Source organism: Cavia porcellus, unplaced genomic scaffold (genome assembly GCF_034190915.1).
Source record: "Cavia porcellus strain 051 isolate PalLab524CR breed Dunkin Hartley unplaced genomic scaffold, mCavPor4.1 scaffold_1, whole genome shotgun sequence".
In the NCBI taxonomy this organism is placed as follows: domain Eukaryota; kingdom Metazoa; phylum Chordata; class Mammalia; order Rodentia; family Caviidae; genus Cavia; species Cavia porcellus.
Window position 1 is genome coordinate 135,027,893 of NW_026947484.1, and position 23,920 is coordinate 135,051,812.

The 23,920-nt window shown below is 37.1% G+C and overlaps 1 protein-coding gene and 1 pseudogene across 1 annotated transcript in view; one reads left to right on the forward strand and one right to left on the reverse strand.

The window, feature by feature from the left end:
• The window catches only part of Ampd1 (adenosine monophosphate deaminase 1), a 38,644-nt gene that overhangs the window by 2,921 nt on the left and 11,803 nt on the right, over positions 1 to 23,920 (reverse strand). The window contains exons 4-10 of the mRNA XM_005007890.4: positions 22,244 to 22,409; positions 16,140 to 16,359; positions 15,139 to 15,268; positions 11,654 to 11,848; positions 11,259 to 11,390; positions 1,404 to 1,567; positions 43 to 169 (exon numbers count right to left, since the gene is read on the reverse strand). Coding sequence (XP_005007947.1) covers positions 43 to 169; positions 1,404 to 1,567; positions 11,259 to 11,390; positions 11,654 to 11,848; positions 15,139 to 15,268; positions 16,140 to 16,359; positions 22,244 to 22,409 — 1,134 coding nt within the window. The remainder of the gene's footprint in view (positions 1 to 42; positions 170 to 1,403; positions 1,568 to 11,258; positions 11,391 to 11,653; positions 11,849 to 15,138; positions 15,269 to 16,139; positions 16,360 to 22,243; positions 22,410 to 23,920) is intronic.
• On the forward strand, positions 20,778 to 20,847 carry LOC111754375 (U4 spliceosomal RNA; annotated as a pseudogene).

Below are 23,920 nucleotides of genomic sequence, written 5' to 3' on the forward strand. Positions count from 1 at the left end.
TGCTCAGGAACAGCACTATCAAGGCCTCAAGGCCCTGCTTACATGCTTGAGGAAGATACTGAGGTCTGGGTGAGCCTGGGGGTTGATGGTGGCCTCAAACACTGGCATGAAAATATTCTCCAGCATTTTTCCAAAGTGTGGAAGAAAATTCTTGGATCGGAATACATCACTAGAGGCAAGAATGAAGAGAAATTTAGGAAGAGAAGATTTTTAGACTGATAGCTCCAGAATGAGGAAACCAAAGGGTCAAATATCATATATGGGAATAATGGTCTGGTATGGGGGGCTGGGGAGACAGCTCAGGTGTAGAGCACTTGGCTAGCCATCAGGAGGCCCTGGGTTCAATTCTCAACACCTAAATAAGAAAATAAAAGAACTAGGACCTGGTATATTGTATGTTCTCCTATGTTCTCTTTCATATATTATTCTTGCTTATCCACAATGAAAGGTTTGAGTTGGGCTGGGTAGGAAGCATCAGTTTCTTTCTGGACTACATGCTTCACCTCTCTTAAAAAACCCTCTGTGGTAAGTAAACTAAATCTTCATAGTTGAGTCCAGTTAGAGAATAAATACTAGAGCAGTCATGTCATAAAAAGTTCGTTCAGTGATTTATATATGTGTGTGGTATACGAAACAGTGAATACGAAATGGTTATTAAGAACACTTCTGATATAGGTGGCCACTGTGCCCCTTCTCTGTGCTGCTGGTCCTGATCAGAAGAAAATTTGGCTGACCTTGGGCACCACCACCTTCTTTTGGTACTATCTCATCAAACAGCACAATGAAGATATTTCAGAATATCAAAGCAGGAATAGGGTGGAATAAACTTTGGGAATATTTATATAATGTGCTCTTCAGACAATTGTAATGGAGCCTCTGGATTCTCTAATATGTTGAGTTGTGAATGTGAAAGAAGTTATAAGTAAATGCATATCAAGCCAGCACTTGTACTTTGCATCACTAAGGAAATAAAACTACTTACATATTAAAAAAGAAAAAGAAAAAAGAACACCTCTGATGGAGCTGGGCATGGTGGTGCATACCTGTAATTCTAGGTTCTAAACAAGAAAGCTATGTTCTAGTACAGATAAAGATGGGAAAGTGTGAACTACATATAGTGAAGAACAGGGGAAAGAAAGTATCTACTAAAATGTACATAGTTCTTATTCCAGCTTAGTTCTTCTTTAACTTCTAGTTAGAAAACTGAAGTGAAATAATCTTCCTAACTCCTGTCTATATCAAAAGTACAGTGGACAAAAGAGAACATGTAGGACCTAATACTGAGGGTTACTTCAACAAAGCTGGTTGCCGTCGGGATGGGCTGCACATCCTTGTTCACACTGGAGTAGGGAGGTAGGTAGAACAAGCGTAGGGTTCAAAGTTTCCCATGGGCAGGTACATACTAGATCCTGGGGACCTGGATCATCCACGTCATGTTGGGGCAGTAGACACGGTTACTGACAAACCAGGAGGAAAGTTTGCTCCACTCATCGGGACTGCGACCATAAATGGACAGTCGGGGCTCTGCGTGCTGGTACTTGGCATCCACCAGGTCTGCTCCTACCTCCTGCAAAGCCAAGAGAGCAATCCAAAATCAGCCAGTCATGGCACCACATGCCTCTAATCTCAGCACTTGGGAGGCTGGGGCAAGAGGAATGAGGTGAGTTCAGGGCTACCCGGGGCTACTTAGTGAGTGAGTTAAAAGCTAGCCTAAACTACATAGCAATGCCCTGTCTCAAAAACAAAAAACGAAACAAAACAAAGCTGGGAATTTCCACAAGTCCCTATGGGGCCTCACTCTATTGGATCTAGAACAAGGGGGTAGGTATTAAGGACTCGGGAAATGTAAAAGGAAGTAGAAGAAAAATTTCCAAGCTTCAAATCTAAGGGATCTGAGAGTTGGAAAGAACCAAGTGGGAATAAACAATTTGCTGAACAAAATGGAAATTAGAAAACAAAAATCAGACTAAGGTGGGCATAGTGCTGCATGCCGACAGTCCCAGCACTTGAGAGGCTGAGGCAGAAAGATTTCTGTGAGCTAGACTCCAGCCTGAGCTACACAATGAGCCCAGACAAGCCTGAACTACATAAGAAGACCTTGTCTCAACAAACAAACAAACAAACAAACATGTCATCTACAAAAACATTTAATGAGAATTTATCAGAATTTATTAAAGAAGCTAAGATATCCAAAATGGCCACAAAGAAAATGCAGCTTTTCTTATCTGCCTACCTCTCAAGACTCAAGACAGATGTCTCACTCTCACATGCTATATATATCAGTACAGGTGTGAAGCTAAGTGTGGATTCTAACCCTAGCTGTTCTTCACTTTATATCTTCCAATGCCTAGAAAGGCCAGATCTTACTTCAAATCCTCAATTTCTCTACCCAAAGACTAGAGGTTTTTGGTTTTGTTTTTCATTTTTGTTATTGCATTGGGGATTGAACTCATGGCCTTTACAGAGCTATATTGTCAGCCTCTTTTATTTTTAAACCAGATTTCTGTAGGCTGCTAAATTGCAAGCCTTTCGCCTCAGCCTTGCAGAGTGCTGGGATCACAGTATTGCGCTATCATCCGGTGCTCGCAAATAAGTCTTTTAAAATCAGTCGAACATAGATGGGAATAGTGGTCCATGCAGGTCTGTAATCATAGGACTTCAAAGGCTGAGGCAAGGGAATTACTGCAGCTTGAAGCCAGACTATGATACACAGTGAGTTCAAGGCTAGCATGAATTACATAGTGAGATCCTGTATCAAAAAATGAAAAAAAAAAAAAAATCAACATTAGTTGGGCATGGCAGTATGGCTGTATACACCCATAATCCCAGCTGCTCAGAAGACTGAGAAAGGAGAATCAAAATTCAAACTCAGCCTGGGAAATTTAGCAAATGCAGTCTTAAAAACAAATAAACATTAAAATTCTAAAGGAAAACCATCTTCAACACAGACTGATTTACCCCACAAAACTATCTTTCAAAATTGATGGAGAAATAAGATAATTCCCATGACAAAGAACATCTGAGGAAATTTATGACCACCAAACCAGTATTATAAAATGTTTGAAAGACACTCAAGAAAGAGATAACGAGGACTACAACTCCATGAACCCCAACAGAAGGAACCCACCAGGCAAGGCAAACAATTAAATGGGAGGGGGGAGTAAAAGGGGAAGCCAACAACAGGAAAATACCATGACAAGGATACGTTAACTTACATCAGTTTTAACAATCTATGTTAGTGGTCTTAATTCATCAGTCAAAAGATACAGACTGGCAGAATGGATCAAGAAGCAAGATCCAACAATATGCTGCATACAAGAAATACATGTGGACTTCCAGGAGAACATGGTGGATAGATAACAGCAGCTACGGAGGCTCTCTGAGATAGCCAGCTTAATTCCAGGAACTGTGGGCTGTGGGGAGTCCTAAGCAGGGGGAGATATACCCTGCCAATCCAGGATCGAACTAAGCTGAGACAAACCAACTGGAAATGCAATCCTGGTGCTACCACTGGAACAGCTAAAGTCTCAGTGTCTCCACAGGAACCTGTGCCTCTAGAAACCACGGCTTGAATTTCCGACTGCCGCTGCTGCATCTGAATGAGCACAGCAGGGATAGAGACGTGAAAGCTCTGAGAGCAGGAATCAGCAAACCAAATTGAGAGCAGAGCTGGCAGGGAGCTCTGCATTGACCTGTGGTGAGTGAGAGGAACAGGGACCCTTCCATAGACTAGGAGGCTCCAACAGAGGACATTCTGGGACTAGACAGACTAGCCGGAATAGGCCACTGCAGTGACTTCAGTCACACATTTCCCTCTCAAGTGGGATTGGTGGGGAGCACTGGACCTGGGTGACGCCACGGATTAAGATCAGTAGGCTAGTCCAAACCAGGTCTCTGCGCCTGGCTGTGCATCCTAATACAGTGAAACCTTCAGCAAATCGAATGACCTGGAGGGGCAGGCCCAGCATAGGCTGCCCAGGTCTGTGTCTCCCTAGTACACTGCAGTGGGCAGGAAAACCTAGCTGGCGCAATTCAAACAAACTGTAACCGACAAAGAAAGAAACTGGGCCTCTTATATATGCTTGTATGGAAGGAACAAAAAGTATGGGAAGAGGGAGCAACAAGAAAGGGTCCTCAGTCCCCAATCCTGAGAACACTGATCCACGAAAGGTAAATGCAAAAGAGCATGAGGACAGAAAACATGCAATATCAGGCACGGCACCAATAGACATAAAGCGATATCTCCAGGACCTCATAGACGAGGTCAAAAGTGAAATATTTAACCAAATAAAGCAAGATATAAGTAGAATAGTTAAAGAAATGCTAAGCACCTCCCAAGAAAAAACAGATGGTGGAATGGAAAAACAGAAAAAAAAAGGGAGAATTGTTTGATGGAGAAAATAGAGAAAACGTAGAATACATGAAGCAGGTTCAAAGAGATTACCAGGAAACTAAAAACTCTATTGAAAGCTGGCATAACAGCTTGAAAGAAACTAAGGATAGATTATCTGAACTGGAGGACAGGTTTATAATGTGGGAGCATGAAAGGAAAAACTTCTTTAAAATAACAAGGAAACAAGCAGTAACAATACAAAGGCTAGAAGATGACAAAAGGATCTGTAATTTAAGAATAAAGAATGTGAATGAAGAAGCAGGGGTACAAACAAATGAACTGCAAAGGCTATTCACAGAAATAATCAAGGAGAACTTCCCTAATATGGGAAAAGGTAAATACTCAGATCTATGAGGCATACAGGTCCCCAGCCACCTACAACCCAAACAGAACTACACCCAGGCATATAATAATCAAAATTCTAGAAATCCAATATAAGAACAGAATATAAAAGCTGTCAGAGACAAGAAACAGATCACTTACAAGGGAACACTCATCAGAATTACAACAGACTTCTCGGCACAAACCATCAAATCACGAAGAGTATGGGGCAAAATAATTCAAGCTTTGAAAGAAAATAACCTCCAGCCAAGATGAATATATCCTGCACAACTGTCCCTAGAAATTAATGGAGAAACAAGGTGCTTCCAGGATAAAGAGGAAGTAGAGGAATTTGCAAGCACCAATTCAACTCTACAGAGAATACTGCAGGACATTCTAAAAAAGAAAAATACCAAGATTCCAGAAACAGTAGCAGAGAAGCCACAATGAATGGAGCAGAAAGAGAAATGAAGAAGACAAACTGACAACTAATGACAGAAAAAGAGCTCAACAGAAATGAGGCAGAGAAGGTTGGATGATATGAATAGCTATTTTGGAGAAAACAAGGCATCATAATAGCTAATGCTGATTTAATATCATCTTGTTTTGAAGTCCTATCAAGCTTTTGTTCTTCTGTCTCCATCGGTCTTAACATCTTGTATCTTACTGGATTTTATTATATGTGATAATATAAACAAAAACTTTTATAGACAAGGAGATAATACAGAAACCATTGTTCATTTTCTGTTGATTGGTTCTAAATATCCTTTAATACTGTCATTCTCTTGAATGGTTTTACATTGCCTTGATATGTTTCATCCTACAGTATATGAAGTTATACTCAAAGATTTCAAGGAAAGAGACACTATGGTAACTACTTTTATATCTTGTGGTGAAACACTATTTTGCTTAAATGGTTATGTTCTGACCTATGCTGTTTTGTTGTTATGTCCTCTTTTATCTCAATGTCCTTTTTAATTATTTTTCTATTTTTATCTTTTAAGAGAAAAATAAATTAAAAATGGCAGGATATATTACAACAACTCACTTTGATTCCCTATTAACTTGATTTGAAACCCTGTATTGCTCTCACCATCTTGTTTTGATTGATTTTACTCTATTCTGTTTTGCTTGATAGTACCAAGTTTGAGGGTATAGGCAACAACTGTGAAGACAATAAGATTCACTATGATACTCATTCTGACTATTTGACTATTATCTTCTTTTGAAGTCCTGTAATGTTTCCAATGTTTTGGTTTTATAGGCTTTGTTCTTTACTGTTTTGTTCAATTTTATTATAACTGATGATATAGGCAATACTTTTTAAGATAGCAAGAGGCATTATGGTAACCATTGTTGATCACCTTGCATTCTGTTTTTACATTATGTACTATGTCCATCCTTTTGATTTGACAGACTCTGTTTTGTTATGTCACATTTGGTTTTCTCTTCAAAAAAAAAAAAAGAGTAATAAGAACTGTGGGAGTAATAAAACCCAAAATGTGTAATTGTCATTGTAAAAAAGAGAGGAAAAGAAAGTGCTCTAAACGATATAACTGCATGTATATTTAAGCGTATAAGATAGATAACCATATTACTGAGTTTTTGTTGGATCATTGAACAGAACTGTTTGCAGTCTCACTGTTTGAATGTCCACTTTATATGCTTTGATTTTGTAAGTTGAACAACTATTTCTTTTTTACTTTTTTTTTGTCTTTGTCCTTTTTATCAGTACCGGGGATCAAACTCACGACTGCCTGCTTCCAAGGCAGGCGCTTATGCCGCTGAGCTAAACCTCCAGCTCCCTGAACAACTATTTCAAAGATGACAATATGTAATCTATTAACTAGTGATTTCCTACTGTTTTTTTTTTTGAAATTCTGTATAACTTGTACCCTTTTTCTGTTTTTTTTCTCCTTAAATAAAATTTTAAATAAAAAATACATTTAATTAAAAAACAAATTATAGACTGAAAGTCAAAGGATGGAAAACATTATTCCATGTGACAGGAAACCAGAAAAAAAGCAGAGGTATCTGTTCTATTTGCAGGCAAAGCAAATTTCAAGTCAAGACTCAGTAAGAGAGATAAAGAAGGTCCCTACATCCTTGCAAAGGGAATAATCCAAAAAGAAGATATAACACTCATAAATATATATGTAAAGAATACCAGTGTACCAAACTGTATAAAACAAATACAAACAGACATGGAAAATCAAATAAGCCCTAATACAATAGGGTTGGGGGATCTCAATACCCCACTGTCATAAAAAGACAGATCAACCAGACAAAAAATCAACAATGAAATATTGGGACTGAACCAAACTTTTGAATAAATGGATTTAGTAGATGTCTTCACAGTGTTTCATCCCATAATAACCAAATACACATTCTACTAAGCTGCACATGGAATGTTCTCCAAAACAGATCACATATTAGCTCATAGAACATACTTAAGTAAATGCAAAGGAATTGAAATTATCCCAAGCATGTTAGCAGAACATGGGAGCAATGAAATTGTAAATCCATGGCAAAAGAAACCCACAAGAAGAAATTCATAAACACATGGAAATTAAATAGCACCCTCCTTAACAACCAATGGGTCACAGATGAAATTAAAGAAGAAATTAGACAGTTTATACAGTTGAATTATGAAAATACAACCCACTGGAATCTATGGGACACAATAAAAGCAGTCTTAAGAGGGAAATTTATAGCAGTAAATACCTATATCAGGAAAACAGAGCAAGTGCATATGCACAACTTGATGTTGAACCTCAAACTTCTAGACAAAGAGGAAGTTAAGCTAAAATCTTGTACAAGGGAGGAAATTATAAAGATCAGAGCAAAAAATAATGATTGAAAACTAAAAAGGAATCACAAAGAATCAATGAATCATGGAGTTGGTTCTTTGAAAGATGAAATAAAATTGACAAACCTTCAGCCAATCTTATCCAAAAAAAGGAACCAAAAGACTCAAATCCACACAGTAAGGAATGAAGAGGATGAAATTACAACAGACCATGCTGAAATCTAGAAAATTATCTATATTTAGTATGAAATATTTATTTGTGTTCTAATAAGATGGAAAATATAGAAGAAAGGACAGATTCCTAGAAACATATGAATTACCAAAGCTGAATAAAGAAGACATAAAAATCTTAAATAACACTCTATCAATAAGTTAAATCAAAGATGTAATTAAACACCTATCAACAGTGAAAAACACAGACTGTGACAGATTCATTGCCAAATTCTACAAGAAAGTTAAAGAAGACCTAACACCACTACTTCTCAAACTCTTTAATGAAATTGAAAGAGAAGCAGTACTCCCAAATTCATTCCTGGAAGCAAGCATTACTCTGATACCAAAACCAGAAAAGGACACAACTAAGAAAGAGAATTGCAGGCTAATTTTTCTAATGAACATAAATGCAAAAATCCTCAATAAAATACTGACAAATAGAATGCTGCTTGTCATCAAGGAGATTATACACCAAGACCAAGTAGGATTCATCCCAGGGATGTAGGGATGGTTCAACATACATAAATCAATAAATGTAATATATTATATTAACAGAGCCAAGGGGAAAAAATCTATGATCATCGCAATTGATATTCAAAAAATTTTTGACAAAGTCCAGCACCCATTCGTTGTAAAAACCCTACAGAAAATTCAAATAGATGGTCTTTAATCTCAATCTGATAAAAGCCATCTATGACAAGCTAACAGCCAACATCATACTAAATGGACAAAAAGTGAAAATTTTCTCTCTAAAATCAGGAATAAGACAAGGATGTCCACTGTCTCCATTCTTATTTAACACAGTCATGGAAACCTTAGTAGGAGCAATTAGACAAGAGAAGAAAATAAAAAGAAATATAGATAGAAAAGGAGGAGCTTAAACTATCATTATTTGCAGATGACATGATATTCTCCATAGAAGACCCAAAGACACCACTAAAAAACTGGTGGATTTAATAAGCTAATTTAGTAGCATAATTGGATATAAAGTCAACACTCAAAAGTCAATAGCCTTGCTGTACACAAATAACAAACTCATTGAGAGAGAAATCAGGGAAACAACACCTTTCACAATAGCATACAAAACAAAAATCAAATACCTAGGGATCAGTCTAATGAAGGATGTAAAAGTTTTCTACACCGAAAACTACAGTACTCTGAAAAAAAGAGATTGAAGAGGATATTATAAAATGGAAAGACATCCCTTGCGTTTGGGAAGGAAGAACCAATATAGTGAAAATTGCCATACTTTCAAAATTGTTATACAGATTTAATGCAATTTGGATCAAAATTCCAATAGCATATCTCACAGAATTAGAGAAAACAATCCTAAAATTTATCTGGAACCAGAAGAGACCTAGAACAGCAAAGACAATCCTGGGCAACAACGATAAGATAGGGGCATCACAATCCCTGACTTGAAATAATACTGTAAAGCTACTGTGATAAAAACAGCATGGTACTTGCATAAAAACAGACCCAAAAATTAATGGAACAGATTAGCTGATGCAGAAACAACTCCAGACATATTAACACATCTTATCTTTGACAAAGGTGCCAAACACATTCACTGGAAGAAAGATAGCCACATGGTGCTGGAAAAACTGGCTCTACATATGCCAAAGATTAAAACTAGACCCATCTTTCACCATGCATTAAACTAAATTCAGAATGGATCAAAGCTCTTAATATTAAGACAGAAACATTACATCTTCTGGAAAATAGAATAGGTAAAACTCTTGAAGACATTCATATAGGCAAGGATTTTATGAATAAAACCCATATCGCACAGAAACTATCACAAAGAATCAACAACTAGGATCTCATCTTATTAAAAAGCTTTTGCATAGCAAGAGAAACCAAGAACAGAGTGAAGAGACAACTCACAATGTGGGGAAAAATGTTTGTCAGCTGTTCCTCAGCCAATGAATTAATATCAACAACATGTAAAGAACTAAAAATTTCAGTCCTCTCAGATTTAAAGACCCAATCAAAAATGGGAATCTGAGATGACTATACACTTCTAGGATGAAGAAATACAAACAGAAAATAAACATATATGAAAAATGTTCAGCATCATTAGTTATTTGAGAGATGCAAGTTAAAATAATAGCAAGATTCCACCTCATCCTGGAAAGAAGGGCTATCCAATCAGTCAATAACAAATGCTGAAGGGGCTGTGGGAAAAAGAAACTCTTCTCCACTGCTGGTGGGAGAAAAGACTGGTGCAACCATTCTGGAAATCAGTGTGGAGATTTCTTCCTAAAAATAGGATGGAGGTCCCATTCAACCCAGCTATTCCCCTGGATATCTTCCCAGAGGAATTAAAAACACCATACCACAGTGATTTAACTGCACCCATGTTTGTAGCAACACAATTTGTAATAGCTAGATCTTGAAACAACCTAAATGCCCATAAACTGAAGAATAGATTAAAAGTATTTTTATACAATGGAGTACTACTCAGCCATAAAGAAGAATAAACGTGAGACTTTTGGTGGTAAATGGATATAGAGACCATACTCATAAGTGAACAAAACAGACTCATAAGTGTAAACATCATATTGTCTTCCTAGTGTGAGAAGCTGAAAGAAATATATATGTATAATATATATATATATATATGTATAAAAGATGATTAAGATAGGTGTACTACTAATTGCTTCAATGAAAAGAATGGTTTGTGCTAATATTGTTTGGACAATTAAATACAGATATCTTATTCTCTGAGTAACTAATTTAAAAACAATAATATGCAATATATTAACCATTGTTACCCTCTAATTATCTTGTTTTGAAATTTTGGTTTTTTTCCTCTTTAAAGTAAAATTAAAAACAAATAATTAAATAAGTGGTACACACCAGTAACCCCAGCACTCCAGGAGGCTGAGGCAGGAGGATCACAGCCTCAAGCCTAACCTGGACAATTTAACTACTTAGTGAGACGCTGTCTCAAAATAGAAATAGAAAAAGGGTGGAGATGTAGCTGTTTGAAAACCTTGGGTTTAATCCCTGATACCTAAAAAAAAGAATAGTTGACCATGTAGCTCAGTAGTAGAGCACTTACCTAGCATTCACGAGGTTTCTGGGTTCAATCCCAAGCACTGCTATGTTAATCAATTAATTAATTACATCACTAGAGTAGACGTTTCAGAAGAAAAAATTTTCTTGATTTACTAGATATTGAACTGATGACATCATATATGCTAGGCAGGTGCCCCACTACTAAGCTACATCTGTAGCCCTTTTAAAATTTTTGTTTTGAGACAAGGTCTCTTTACATTGACCAGGACAGCCTAGAAGTCAAGATTCTCCTACTAGAGCACACCAATCATGCCCAGCTCAGATGAAATTCTTATCTTCATTTGTGTAGTGGTTGGCCCCAGAAAGAGCTCTGTACCTTCTCTCTCTCCCTGCTTCCTTCTCTCCCTTTCTCTCCATTCTTTTCTTCCTTTCTTTCCTCCTGCCTCTCCTCTTCAAGAACTGTGCAAGGCACTGTAGATTTGGTTGATTGCTCCTCACCTTGATGATAGTGGCAAAATATTCTCCATTAATATAATTGTCTGTCTTCAGGTAGAGATCCCGAAGCTCACTTGCTCCCACAGGATTGTATTTATCATTGAATTTATCAAAACGCTGGAATGTCTGGCGGCCCTGAATCAGGAAATAGAAGGATGTGATTAACAGAGGTGCCTGGACATAGAGTGCTAGTCAAGCACACAAAGGGTGTAGCAAGGGAAGGAGTTGGGCTCTAAGGATGAAATCTGGGACAATTGGCAGTGAGTGAACCTCCAAATTGTCTGAGCTATCTCCAGGCAGCAGAGTTAAGAGGTATATGAGAAGGAAGGGCTTTCAGGAGAAAGACATGGTGGCTTCTAAGTATTTAAGAGTGAAACTAACATTAATTTTCAACCTACAGCGTGAACATCCAGGGAATCAACAGTCAGGTCATATGGGTGCATCTTCAATTTATCAAAAAGCTCCTTTAAGGTCAGATTCTTGTCTTTGGTGCTATAGACCACTCTGTCAGCATCCATGTGGTATGATTTCTTAATAAATCGCAGCAGATGTTTCTGGTTCATGCAAGCAGCTGCGTGGATGTGAGTGTCCACCTGTATGCATATTCAGAGAAATAAAACCCAGAAATTAGCTCTAGTTATACTATTTTGTTAGAGGCCACAGTACCTATAAATCCCTCTGTGGGTGGGAAAAGGGGTAGACAACAGGGGCGTGAGCTAACAGCTGATGTGACAAGGACACTTTAGGCACTTGTCTGTGCAAGAAAGAGAACAATTTGGGTAGATGCAATGATAATGCTTGTTTCTGCTGTATAAATGTATATTCAATGTATTTCCTACAGTTGACTAGACAAGATTCATAGGGACTGTTATCCACCATTGAAATACAATTGAAAATAATGTCGCATCCACAGCTTTCACTCCTCAAAGAAGATAGGATTGAATAATTTCTATGACACAGGGATGATAATCATTGAGTATTTTTACACATACAATTTTACAAAATGAATTTGTAAATATAGGCTAATTTGTTGAGTCATTACAAACACATTTTAGAATCTTCTTCTTTTTCCTCTTCTTGTTCATTTATGTTTTTGTTGTTTGAAGGTGTTTTTTTTTTTTTAGCACTTTCTTTTTTCAACCCAAGGTTCAGTTAAAGTATACTTGTTTTTCCATGTAGAACAACTGCCCTGATTTTTGTTTTTCAGCACAGAGACATGTTGTCCAGATAGAGTGTTCTTCTTTTGAATTTCTTGACTGATAATTTTTTAAATCCATTTTATTTCAAAGAGAAAAAATAAAGCAAAATTTCTTTTTTTTTTGTCTTTTTCTTTTTTTTTTTTTTTTTTATCGGTACCAGGGATCGAACTCACAACCGCCTGCTTGCAAGGCAGGTGCTTATGCCGCTGAGCTAAATCCCCAGCCCCTTAAAGCAAAATTTCAAAACACATCAATCAGAATACAAAGTGAATTTTCTTTTTTTTTATTTTTGGAACTAGAGATCAAACTCATGACCTTGTGCTTGCCAGGCAGATGCTTATACCACTGAGCTAAGTCCATGGCCCTACAAAATGAATTTTTAACCAGTAACAAATGCTAGTGAGGCTGTAGGGAAAGGAACCCATCTCCATCACTGGTAGGAGTGTAAACTGTTACAACTGTGGAAATCAGTGTGAGGATTGTTCAAAAAAATTAAAAGTAGAGGTTACATTCAAACCAGCTATTCCCCATCTTGATATCTTCCCAAAAGAATTAAAAGCATTATACCACAGTGATACACACACACCCATGTTTATTAGCAGCACACTTTATAATAGCTAACTCTGGGAACAATCCAAATGGCTAGCAAACAATGACTGGATAAAGAAGATGTGGTTTTTTTTATACAATGGAGCACTACTCTGCCATAAAGCACATGCTTGAGACATTTCTTGGTAAATGGGTGTACCCTGAGACCATACTTTTAAGTGAAATAAATTTGACACGTATTTTTAAAAACCACATTGTTTATCTGGTTTGAGAAATGAAACTTTTGTAAATAAGGAGGGGAAGAGGGATTGAAAGGAGAGGAGTAGTACAGGAAAAAAAGGAGCAAGATGTATCATGTATAGGGACAAATTCCCTATGACAAATTTTATCATTATGTATATCTAAAATGTACCAATAACATTTTTAAAAGGCAAAAAGAAATTCATGAAGTCCGCACAGAAAAAAATGCATTTTTGAATTTTTGATTGCCCAAACTTAGACAGGGAGCTGATCCAGGAGTTGGGTCTGAATCTTCTGTCAGACTCCTGTTTCCTATTCCTGCTTCCTTGTAATCATTTGCAAGTGTTTCTAGTTGGTTGACTTTTGCACTCATTAGCTTATTTAGTATTTATTTATTTTTATACTAAAGAGAATAAAACCAAGCAAAATAAAACAATAAGGCCAATCAAAACAAATCACTGTAAGTGGCACAGGACTTCAAAACAATATGAAATCAACAATGGTTACCATAATGCCTCTTGTTGTCTTCAAAATAGCTGCTAATACCTTCAGCCATAGTAAAAATCAAACAAAGCAGAACAGAACAGAACCAATGAAAACAAAATAATGAATGCAATAAAGGACTATAAAACAAGACAATAGTAAATCCAAAATGTCAATCATAATATACCTTGTTATTTAAATAGCTGTGCATGCTAGCAGATATAATAAAATAAAAAAAAACAAAACATAATAAAACCCAACCCAACAAAACAATGAAAATGATACAGGACTTCAAAACAAGACAATAGGGAACCAATAATGGCTACCATCTTTAGAAGGAGATCCCCCATAGATGCTACATTGCATATTGTTATCCTCTGAATAAATGATCATACTACTTTGGACCTGCAAAGTCAGTGAAACATCAAAAACTAGAAGCATTAAATTATATTTTACCTCAATAGCTATCATAGCAGCCTGTTTCTCCAGATCATCTGGTTGCTTGGGGTGGAAGCACTTGGCTCTTGTTTCCTAGTGCATGCACTGGAAGGGGCTGGCATCTGGCTCTCCCCACCCCCACCCTGTTGCTCACATATGGCACTGACTTGCAGGGAGGGCTTGTTTCTTGGTGACTTCTTGTTCTCTTCCCATGCAGTCTGCAAATGGCACTGACTCACAGGAAAAGGCTGGGGCCTGGCTGTCCCCCTGGCAGTCTGCCCATGGTGCTGATTTGTAGGCAGGGCTTTATTTCATATTTATGATCTTCATATTTTTCAATTTTTTTTTGAGACAGGCTGGCTATGTAGCTCACTATGTAACTCAGGCTGGCTTTGAACTTACTATGTAGCCCAGGATGGCCTTGAACTCACAGCTATCCTCCTACTTCAACCTCCTGAGTGCTGGGATTACAGCTGTATGATCTTTGTGTAAACTGTATTAGCAGAAATATTTCCCAATTTTACAAGTGAGTATGCTGGAACTCAGATTTATTTAATTATCTCTCCTGAAACTTTATAGTCAAGAAACAGAAGAAAAAAATCATAACAAGGTCTTCCATATCCTAGAATAGTCATTGGTGAGGTTTGTTTTTCTTATTTTTGTTGTTGATGGTAATTAAATATTTGTGGAAATGCTGAAGATTGAACTCAGGGCTTTGCATATATTAGACAAGTGCTCTACACTGAGCTACCCCCAAGCCTGCTATTTACAACTTTTTATGTCTAGAATATAATAAATCTTTTTCTAGAGCAAACAATAGATATGACATTTTTAATCTTTCTGCTTTAACTAAAACCACTAAACCTTCAAAAATTTTAGATTAATCAGAAAGTGTCATTCTTCTTTTCCTTCTTGAAAATTGCTGGATTAATGTTTTCTATGAGAAATTACTTCTGAGAAGCAAAACTATTTACCTTTCTGCAGTTATAAAAATCTCGGTGGGGGTTGTTTTTCAGCTCCTTTAGCTCATCCATCTCGTTGAGCATCTGATGGACCTGAAACTTGGAAGAAAGGAACTTCAGGCGCCGATGGGTATAAGTCTTTCTGTGAAAAATAAAATTATATAATTCTAAAAAACTCCACATCCTTACAGAAAATAAATGTAATTGTAAAACCATCAGGACCCTTATCACCCACAGGAAACAATTTTTATAACAAATGATATTTCAGGTACCTCTGCAGTTAACCTCACTGAAAAGTATTGAGCTCTAATTTTTCATCAAAATTGTCTTAAAAAGGAAAAAAATAAAGTTGGATACAATAGTAAGAGGGGCTTGGGATGGCATTTAAAAAATCAGTGGAGCCAGGTATGATGACACATTCTTGTAATCCCAGCGCTCATGAGGTTGAGGCAGGAGAATGACTGCAAATTTGAGGCCAGCCTAGACTACATAGTGAATTCAAAGCCAGCCTGAGCTACATAGTGAGAACCTGTTTCAAAATAAAACACAAACAAACATACATACAAACACACAAAAATCACTGGAGAGGCAGCATCCTTCAAAGTTAAGGGTCCTGGCTGAGCATGGGGATACATGCCTGTAATCCTAGCACTTAGGAGGCTGAGGCAGGAGGAGTACTATGATTCTGAGGCCATCCTGGGAGCTACAAGTGAGTTTGAGACCAGCCTGCACTACATAGCAAAAAGCTACCTTAAAAAAAATTAAGGGCCCTGGGTTAAGTCAGCAGATTTGGGCTTGAATTCTGGTTCAATCAGCTGGGCAAGTTAATTAACTTGCCAAAGTTTCAGCTCATAAAACTCTTAATTCTAAATATACATCACAGAGCAATCTTAAAAGGTAAAAGAAACAATGCACATGAAGGATTTAGTATAGCATGTGAACATCATAAGCACTTAATATTCTTACTATCAGTAGTAACACTGATGGTTGTTTAGCTCTTGTAAAACACTTACACAGGTCCTTGGGCAATTAAAGCAAGCAAAAAATTCATATCATCTAAGAAGGCATCCAGATTTGGGTAAGGATACGGCTTGGGCTCATCTTTGCTGGCAGCTGCTTCATTAGGATAGATGTACACTACACCATCTTTCATTTGGAGGTGATAGCCCAGGTTTTCAGGAAGGTTATCTGCTCTGAAGGGGTCTTCTCCCTTCTTTGGAGGAGGCGTAAAGACTTTTTCAACAAAACACAGAGTATTAGATCAGCACAGAAGATAAATGATCATGTAAAAATAGCAAAATATGAAATACTGTAAAATCTCATTCGCCTGGCATTTAAACTTCATAAGTTGTAATTATTCAACTTTATTTATCTATTTAATAAAGTTTATCTCACATTAATATTTCACAGGTGACTAAATTCATAGTAAAAATGATTGTTGCAATAATACTTTAAGTTAGGTATGGTGGCACTCGCCTGTAGTCTCTGCACTTGGGAGGTTGAGCAGAAGGATGGAGAGTTTGAGTCTGGTCTAGAGACTATAATGAGACCCTATGTCAAAAAATCAAACAACAAAACAAAACCAATTATATTTTATCTAGTATAAAAATGATTTGCAAGTTTTTTAGATGCGCTACTTACATAAAGTAATTGATAATTTACTCATAAATAATTTTAAATTTTTACTGAAGTTGATTATCACAGGATTTTTAAGAGCTCTGTGTGTGTGTGTGTGTGTGTGTGTGTGTGTGTGTGTGTTTACTGGGATCAAACTCAAATGTGTTTTGATCCCTGAACTACAACCCTAGCTTCTTTATATTTTTTGAGACAGGGTCTCACTAAGTTGCCCAGGCAGGACTTGAACTTGTGATCCTCTTGACTCAGCCTCTTAAAATGCTGGGTTTACAGGTGTTAACCACTGCACCAGGTTTTTTCAAAGCATTTTATTAGTTTATTACATAATTGCATAGAGGTAAGTTGGTGCTGGCCCACATCACGTCTATAGTCCTAGTTACTTAGGAGGCTGAGACAGAAAAATTACTTGAGCCCAGGGGTTCAAGACCAACCTGGGAAATATAGCAAGATCTCACGTCAAAACAAATAAACAATTGCATAAAAGCAAAGGTAAAATTAGTTAAAAACAGTTTAAAATTAGTTTACATTTTTACCTTATTTAAACCAATCTCCTTTATTAGTCCTAGAGCATTTTCTTTAAAAGACTTCCAATTTTTTGTTTTTGACTTTTGTTATTTGGGACAGACTGGCCTTGAACCCACTATGTAGCCCAGGCTGGTTTTGAAATCTTGGCAATCTTCCTCCCCATCCTCCTGAGTGCTGGGATTTAACTTAATTTTTGTCTTTCTTTTATTAGCACATTTGCAAGTATATTGATTGTGGAGAATTGATATCTATACATATAAAACTTTAATGCTCTTTTATATCCTTTTCTTCTCCCTTCTCTTTTGTCTCCCCATCCCTAAATCCTTTTTTCTCATCTTCACAAAGTCTATCTTCATATTTTCTATCATATATCTTTTATTTTGCTCTTTATTTATACCTTGAGATTCCCATATGAGAAATCTTGTAAATTTGTTCTTCTGTGTCTCATTTATTTTTAAAAAACTAAAAATAGAAATCAAATTTGACTCAGTTACAACTCTTACAACTTTTCTGGGTATCCTCCACAAGAGTTAAAGAAGACATATTACCATGATACTGCATACATGTTTATAGCAGCAGAACCCATAAAAATTAAATCTTGGAAGCAGAACATATTCCCATCAACAGATGACAGGATAATAATACTGTGGTATTCAGTTAGGTGTGGTGATTTATGCCTATAATCCCAGCACTTGGGAGGCTGAAGCAGAAAGATCATTCGAGTTTGAAGCCAGCCTGGGCTACATAGTGAGTTTAAGGCATTATACAATGAGACCTTGTCTCAAAAAAAAATCTTTTTAAAGAAAGTGTGGTATTTATAGACAAACGAATACAACTTGGCCACAAAGAAAGATAAATCTGAGTCATTTGTAGGAAAATGGATGCATCTTAAATAGACGAGTCCAGTTTTAACAGAAAAATTGAGTGTGAAGTCCCATTTACATGTATGCCCTCAAGTACATAACAACCTCCACTACTGGCGCCCTGTATCAGCGTGGTGTATTTGCTATAACTGATGAAACAAACTGACTCATAATTAAAATTGAACTCAGGACCTTGCACTTGCCCGGCAGGCATTGTGTCACTGTGCTATAGCCCTAGCATCCTATGGTAATGCTATGGTAATTTGATAACGTATAATGATAATGTATAATGATAAGTGAGAATGCTATGGTAATTTGATAACGTATTATGATAAGTCATTATACGTTATCAAATTACCATAGCATTCTCACTACAGTACCATACAGAATAGTTTCACATCCCTAAATATCCTCCAGGCTCCACCTTTAATGTAATATAAAGACAGATATAAAACTTTATATCAAGAATTATAATTTCATTATAATTATATTTCTATCTCTTATAGCACATGCAATTTCTGCTAAAGGAACTAAAAAGTGTAAGTGGGCAAATGTTTCCTTATTTTCACATAAGAAGACCCAAGGATGGTCCCCAGTGTCAGAGCTTTTCAGCATTTATCTCTTTAACAAATATGATCTCTCTCTGTGTCTCTCTGTCTCTGTCTCTCTGAGATCAAACTCAATGCTTTGTGCGTACCAGACAAATGCTCACCACTGAGTTATATCCCCAATCTTTCACCTTCATTTAAACTTCTTTACTACCTTGTTATTACTTTCCAAGTCATAAGAAACAATCCTGTTTGCAAGTGGTATCAAAAGTTGGAGTGAAAAAAATAATATACAAAGAAAAAAGTCTGCACATTTTGTCTTTACTTTTTGTGTGTGTGTGTGCTGGGGATCGAACTCATGACCTCAAGTTTGCCAAGCAGGCATTTATACCACTGAGCTAAACCCTTGGCCACATTTTATCTTTAAAATCTGGAGAAAAGAACTATGAAAGAAGTAGTACAATACATTGTTACATCAAATATTAGTTTTCTAGTTCTTAGAGGCCAAATGTGGGGAAATTTTTTTCAACGGTTCCTCAGATAAAGGAATAATATTTAGACTATATAAAGAACTAAACAAATTACCCCCCAAATTTAGAGACCCAATACAAAAATGGGCATCTGAAATGAATAGAAATTTCTCTGAAGAAGTACAAATGGCAAATAAATATATGAAAAAATGTTCACTATCATCAGCTATTTGAGAAAAGCAAATAAAAACAATCATGGGGCTGGGTATATAGCAGAGTGGCACAAGCACTTGCCTGGCAAGTGTGAAGTCATGAGTTCGATCTGTGGAACCAAAAAAGAAAAAAAAAGAAGAAGTAGTACATTCTAAAAAAATCGTGAGATTTCATCTCACTCCAAAAAGAATGGATATTATCAAGAAATCAAGCAATAACAAATGCTAATGGGGCTGTGATGCAAAAGGAACCCTGCTCCATTGTTGGTGGGAGTGTAGACCAGTGCAGCCACTTTGGAAATCATTGTGGAGATTCCTCAAAAAACTAAAACTAGAGGTGCCATTTGACCTAGTTATACTCTTCTTGGTACCTTCCCAGAAGAATTAAAAGCATCATACCATAGTGATGAATACACACCCATGTTAATAGCGGCATGGTTTGTAATAGCTAAATCTTAGAAAAAAACCTAAATGTCCATAACTGATGAACAGATAAAGAAGATGTGATTTTTTTAATACAGTGGAATAATACAGTGCCATAAAAAGGATAAGCTTGCGACATATCTAGCTAAATGGATCCACCTTCAGACCATACTCTTAAGTGAAATAAATTGGATACACATTGAAATATCATATGATTTCTCTATTGTGAGAAATTTAAAACATAAATAAGGACCAAAATGTATAATATATATTGGGAAATGTGAAGAAAATCTTAAAATAAGAAGGGGAACGAGGGAGAAGGAAAGATAAAAGGAAACAAGGGACAAGAAAAGAAGAATAGAACAAAGAAACGGAAACAAGGCTTTTGTAAATAAGAAGGGGAATACATAGCTCTGTGGCACAGTGCCTGCCTGGCAAGTGCAAGGTTCTGAGTTCGATTCCTGATACCAAAAAACAAACAAAAAATAAAGAAGGGAAGAGGGGTTGTTAGGGGAGGAGTGGAACGGGAAAAAAAGATGTATGCTATATCATGTACAGGTATAAATTCCTATGATGAACGTGATCATTATATATGTTTAAGATACTAATAAAATTTTAAAGTTTTCTAATTCTTATACTTAAACATATTAGAAGAAGTACATTTAAGGGAAACAAAGACAAGACAAACATCCTAAATGTTAATATTACATAGGATGGGTAAATCAGTTTAACAGTTATCAAACTGGACATATGTTTAATATGATTTTTCTTTTTTGAGACAGGGTCTTGCTCTATAGTCCAGGCTGGCCTTGAACTCATTAGGTCATGCAGGTTGGCCTCCAACTCCTGAAATCCTCCTGGCTCAGCCTCCTGAGTGTCAGGGACTTACAAACTGGGCATGGTGATGCATAACTAGACTACACAGAGAGGCCTTGCCTGAAAAAAAAAAAAGACAAAATTTTAAAAAAAGGAATTGGCTTTGTGCAGTGGCAGTATCATAGCCAACGATGTTTACCTGAGGCATGATTATTGCTAATTAAAAAAAGGAATTACAGAAAGAAGGTAGTGGAACCTAAGATCTTTACCAGTATGACAAGTTAGGAGTTCAAAATCTAAAATATTAGCCTTCTTAGCCTTCCTAGAAAGTTTAGTTCTAGGAGTATAATCTTAAAGACAAAAAACAATTTCACAAAAAATATACATAAAGCTGTTGATTATATCTTTGTTTTGTTTTGTTCTGGTTTTTTTGTTTGTTTGTTTTGGTTGGTAAGTTTTTTTATTTTTTTGAGACAGGGTTTTGCTATGTAGTTTAGGCTGACCTTGAACCCACTATGTATTCCTGGCTGGCCTCATACTGGCAACCATCCTCCTGCCTCAGCCTCCAAAGTACTGGGATTACAGGCAGGCACCACAGCATCTGGCTCTACTGTGGCCTTATTGGAAATGTTTTTAAAAGAAATCTAAAAACCTAAAAATAGGAATTGGTTAAATCAATTGTGATAGTTACACAATAGAAATCATTAATATATGATTATTACAACATACAAAGCAGAAAATAAAAACTGAGGTATGCAATAATATCACATGTAGTTTACTCTGTGTGTGTGTGTGTGTGTGTGTGTGTGTGTGTGTGTGTGTGTATTGCTGAGAACAAACCCAGGGTGTTTTACCACTGAGCTACATTCACAGACCCTTTTTTATTTTTAGGTAAGTTCTCACTAAATTGCTCAGGTGGGACTTGATTCTTCTGCCTCAAGTTCCCTCATTGCTGGAGTTATAGGTACATACGACTGCACCCGGCTTGTAGCTTACTTTTGTGCAGAAGTCAGAGACAGGCAGAAAATGATAGTATTTGATCTGTGCTCTGAAAGACTAGGATGGATCTACAGATCAGAACACAGGGTGAATAAGCCAGGATAAAAGCAATCTCAGGATAGGGACAGGGAACCACCAAATGCCTGACAAGAGCAGGAAAACATTTAAGTATATGGCAATCGGGCGCTAATTCCAACCACAGTAAATACAGCAGTGGGGGAGGTTACTTTGGAAATAACTTGAGTATGCAAGTCCACAAAAACAAATAAAATGCAGCCTGAACACCAGGCTGAAGACCAGACTCAATTTGTATGTAACAAGGAACATCTAAAGGTTTTTGTCAGATAAAAGGTGTGCTCAGATCTGTTTTTTAATAAGCAGCAACAAAATGAGGATGAAAAAGGGTGATACTGAAATGTAGCAGAGTAATTAGGAAGTTTACTACAATAATTTAAGCAAGGAGAAATACAGAGCTAATGTAGGCTTAGAGAGACACAGTATTGCTTGGAATCACAGGAGCAAAATGACTCTGATTTTACTTATAATATACGGGCATGTTTTAAATTTATTCTTTAGTTCTAAAACCAAAAGGTATTTTCTATACATTTTATAAGGGAACAAGTTACCTGGATAAAAGTTCTCATTTGCGACCCAAGCTTGGCCATCAATATTCCGCAAGTACTTGGAGGGGGTCTTAGGGAACCTTTGAAATGACTTCTGCATGTATTTCTCCCGGATACATAATGCCCGGTACAGACCTGTACAAACCACTTCAAAATCCTCAACTGTTACCTGCCGAGAAAACGTCAGAATGCCAAAGTCAGCCTGGGAAAATCTGGAGGTCGCTTCCTTCAGGCACCTCAGCGCTTCGGTGTTAAGGTTCTCGCTGCGCCTCTCTGCGTCCTTGTAGACGGCCTCTGACTCTGCTCCGGAAAGCAGGTCATGGCACTTTTCCAGTGTTCTTTCCTCTGTACCATAATTCACCTGCCCTGTGAATCTTTCCCTTATACGCCTGCATTTCTTTCTGTTGTTACAGTACTGGGAATCAAACCTAGGGCTTTGTCCCTGTTATGCAAGCACTCTGCCACTGAGTATACCCTCAGGCCTTCTGTTTACTCTATGGTTTTTGCTAAAGAGCAGTGATTGTCTAGCAATATGATTGAAAGAACCCATTCTAATATGCTGTATGCCAGGGGTGGAAAAAATATTTAGAGTTTTCAATTATATAAATAGCCCACTGCAGCACATGTGCCATAGGTTTACCACCACTGATGTATGCTTTCTTCCTTCTATGAAACATTTAGCCATATTTTTGGAAGCAGAGGTTGAAAGAGGATCTTACAGGGTTGGGGATTTAGCTCAGTGGCATAAGCGCCTGCCTTGCAAGCATGCAGTCATGAGTTCTATCCCTGATACCGATTAAAAAAGAAAGAAAGAAAGAAAGGAAGAAAGAAAGAAAGAGGATCTTACTATGTAACTCAGGCTGGCTTTGAACTCTCAGTGATGCTTCTGCCTCACCTCCTGAGTGCTAGAATTACAGGCATGCATCACCACACCCAGCATAATATTTGGACGTTTAAAGAAAAGACTTCTGAAAACAAAGTCTTAACTGAAAGACAATGTGACAATATGATTGTAATTATGAGAATTCAAACCACTTGTTCATCAGTAAGGGAAATTCTGGGATGAATACAGTGTCACAAATTCCTCAAACTCACCCATTCACTGACTTTGAAAGCTCTCAATATATCTGAGTATTACTCTGTGAGAAGTCATGTGTGTGTGTGTGTGCGTGTGTGTTATACCAGGACTGTACCTAGCACTGCGCTATATTCCCAGCCCTTTTATTTTACTTTAAACAAGGTCTTCCCGATGCCCTGGTTGGCCTTGGACTTATGACCTTCCTGCCTCAGCCTCCCAAATGGCTGCGATTAGAGGAGTGTGCTACCATGACCAGCTTTTGGATGATTTTAAAAGAGAGCTTTATCTCTGGCTAAAAATAGGGAGGTTCTTAAGTTTTATTAGCACTTCTTGAAATTTCCTAAACTGAGCTGTCTGTCTTGCCCTCCATTCCCAACTCCGGCTGGACCAGACCTGCCCAAGAAGTTGAAATCTGAAGTCACTAAATGTTCATCATCACAGCACAAAGACTTTTCCTTAAAGATCAATTTAAGTGTGGTGAGTAGGCTACACCCTCCTCTGAGTTATTCCATGTTGAATAGAATAGAATCTTGTAGGCACTGCCTTTTCCTGAGCGATTCTACTTTACAAAGCAGCAGTTTGTTTCATCTGAGTCCAAGTGT